Source organism: Elaeis guineensis, chromosome 12 (genome assembly GCF_000442705.2).
Source record: "Elaeis guineensis isolate ETL-2024a chromosome 12, EG11, whole genome shotgun sequence".
NCBI lineage: Eukaryota > Viridiplantae > Streptophyta > Magnoliopsida > Arecales > Arecaceae > Elaeis > Elaeis guineensis.
The window spans coordinates 8,480,919-8,483,118 of record NC_026004.2 but is presented as its reverse complement, the minus strand read 5'-3'; the positions used below and the strand labels follow the sequence as shown (position 1 = coordinate 8,483,118).

General features: G+C 41.9%; 1 protein-coding gene across 1 annotated transcript; it reads right to left on the bottom strand.

Annotated features, from left to right (window-relative positions):
• Window positions 1–498: 498 nt before the first annotated feature.
• LOC105055421 (uncharacterized) lies at window positions 499–1,811 on the bottom strand. The gene has a single exon (XM_010937223.4). It carries the CDS (start codon window positions 1,775–1,777, stop codon window positions 701–703), a length of 1,077 nt encoding a protein of 358 aa, XP_010935525.1. The 5' UTR covers window positions 1,778–1,811; the 3' UTR covers window positions 499–700.
• Between the last annotated feature and the right edge of the window lie 389 nt (window positions 1,812–2,200).

Sequence of the window (2,200 nt, the reverse complement as noted above, 5' to 3'; positions counted from 1 at the left end):
GCAACATTACCAAAGAAGTGGTAATTTGGATAGCCACATATCCTTAAGGTAATCCAGATTGTCTCCGATGAGACAATTTGGATTGTCAAAGCAATCTAAATTATTATTAAAAAAATATACCAAATACAGTAATCTAGATTATCATACTAAATTATCAGCAATCTAGATAAATTATCAGCTATCAAATATAATTTTATCATAACTGGACTGCTAAAAAGTGTATCCACCGTTTAATCAGGCCTGTCACCATATGGAGAGCTTAAATAAATCACGTGGTACAATCTCAAAGTCAATCGAACACATCAAGGCAGGTCGGACGAAGAATACATGAATAAATTAGTTCTAGGAAAAAAAAAAAAAAAAAATTCCCAAAACGTAAGGGTTCGAAAACTTCACTCAAATAAATTCTACAACGTGTGATATCACATACCGAGAAGAAGGGAAGAAGAGATGAATAATCTCTGATGTAGTTACAATCCACTGAACTCCTTTTGCAAATAAATAGCCCCCAGGGAAGCATATGTTGATACAATTAAACCTTCAGACATATTAACACAGCGCTCACCCATTCTTGCCCTTTTGCACAGCAGAATTATCCAACCAAGTTGGATACTCATCCCCGATATAAAGCCGCAGATCAAATTTTGAAGTGTAGCATTTGCAAGCAATCTTTATATGATGTGCCGCTAACAAAACTTAATTAGCCGCTCTCACGCTTACAGTTCCCTGGCAGGAGATATCTATACTGGTCAACATTCTGAAGTAGGTGTCCTGGAAGATGGACAGCAGAATGTGACCTTGGTATGGGTCCCAACTTGGCGATGATTCTCTGGAACGTGTACTCCTCCGGAAGCAGATCGAATAGGTCTGCTCCTCGGCATATCACATCCTGAATCCTTGATGGATTTAGATAATAAGAGAATCTGACACGATCCACATGGCTGTATGCTTTCATTTTGAATATAAACTCGCTGATGTGGCGGAAACAAAAGCTGCAGTGCCACCCTGAATCGGCCAAGAGCTCATCAGACTGGCGGAAATGAGCGTATCTCGTCTTCCCAGCTCGATACCTGTGAACCGAAGCTCTCCAGCTCTTGTCATCGAGGAAGAACTCGAATGAGTACAGATAGTTCCGAAGCTGGAGATGGAGTTTCTCAGGAATGTCATCACACCACCTGACAAGGTTGATCGTGTGGCCGCTTGGGATCTCATCAACATCAGACATGATCAATAGGTCGTCGTCGGTGATGCCCGCTATCCTGATAAGCTGATCCAATGCCACACGCTGGTAAGACTCCTCAACGAAAGGGTTCTCTCCCTTCACAAATCTCCCTCCAACCGTCCCATATGTCAGCCTGGACTCGGCAAACTCGAAGCGGTGCCGGTTCTCTGCAAAAAAGAAGGGCTTCTTCAAGCCGGTGAATGTGGAATTGGATTCGAGGAGAACGAACTCTGAAACATACGGACTCAACTCATGCCATCGGATTTCGAGGATATCGAGTTCATTGTTGAACAGCACCGCATCGAAGACACGCCTTGGCATTTCCCGAACTCCCCATCCATGGAACTTGCAAAGGTTCTCCATAGAGACATTGTCATGGTGGAAGTGTGGAATGGTATTGAAGGGTTTGGGGGCAGATTCCCAAAGGGGCCTCAGAAAGTAAGAGATCTTCTGGCCATGTAAATAGATGATGAAGATGAGAATCGGAACACCCACAAAGAGAAGCGACAATGCCTTCAAATCAAAGCCTCGGAGAGGGCATCGGAGCCTTGACATGCTCAAAGCTGCTGCTCTTGAATTCTGCTTGCAAATTTAGATATAATTGAAGTCAATCAATGTTTATCATCACCAAAACCAAAGTGATTGAACAAGCACCACAGCATATTCATAACTGATTTTTTCTTTTTTAGGTGGACAACAATTCTCTATCCATATAACCGTTTTGGTTTCAAAATTATAACTAAATTAAGACGCCACAGATCCAGATGCCACACAAATAAAAGTAAATATCAAATTAGGCAACAACAACAGGTTCCCAATGCCTAGAAAATAGCATGCGGAATATATATATATATATATATATATATATATATATATATATATATAGAGGAGCCATAGTCCGGTCCACCATGGATTGAGCGGTGCATAGCCTGGTCTGTGGACCGAGGAGCCGTTTCTCCTCGATTTCTCATGGTTCAC

Excerpts from the sequence above, each read along its gene's own strand:
- LOC105055421 (XM_010937223.4), bottom strand. The coding sequence starts at position 1,777 with ATGTCAAGGCTCCGATGCCCTCTCCGAGGCTTTGATTTGAAGGCATTG.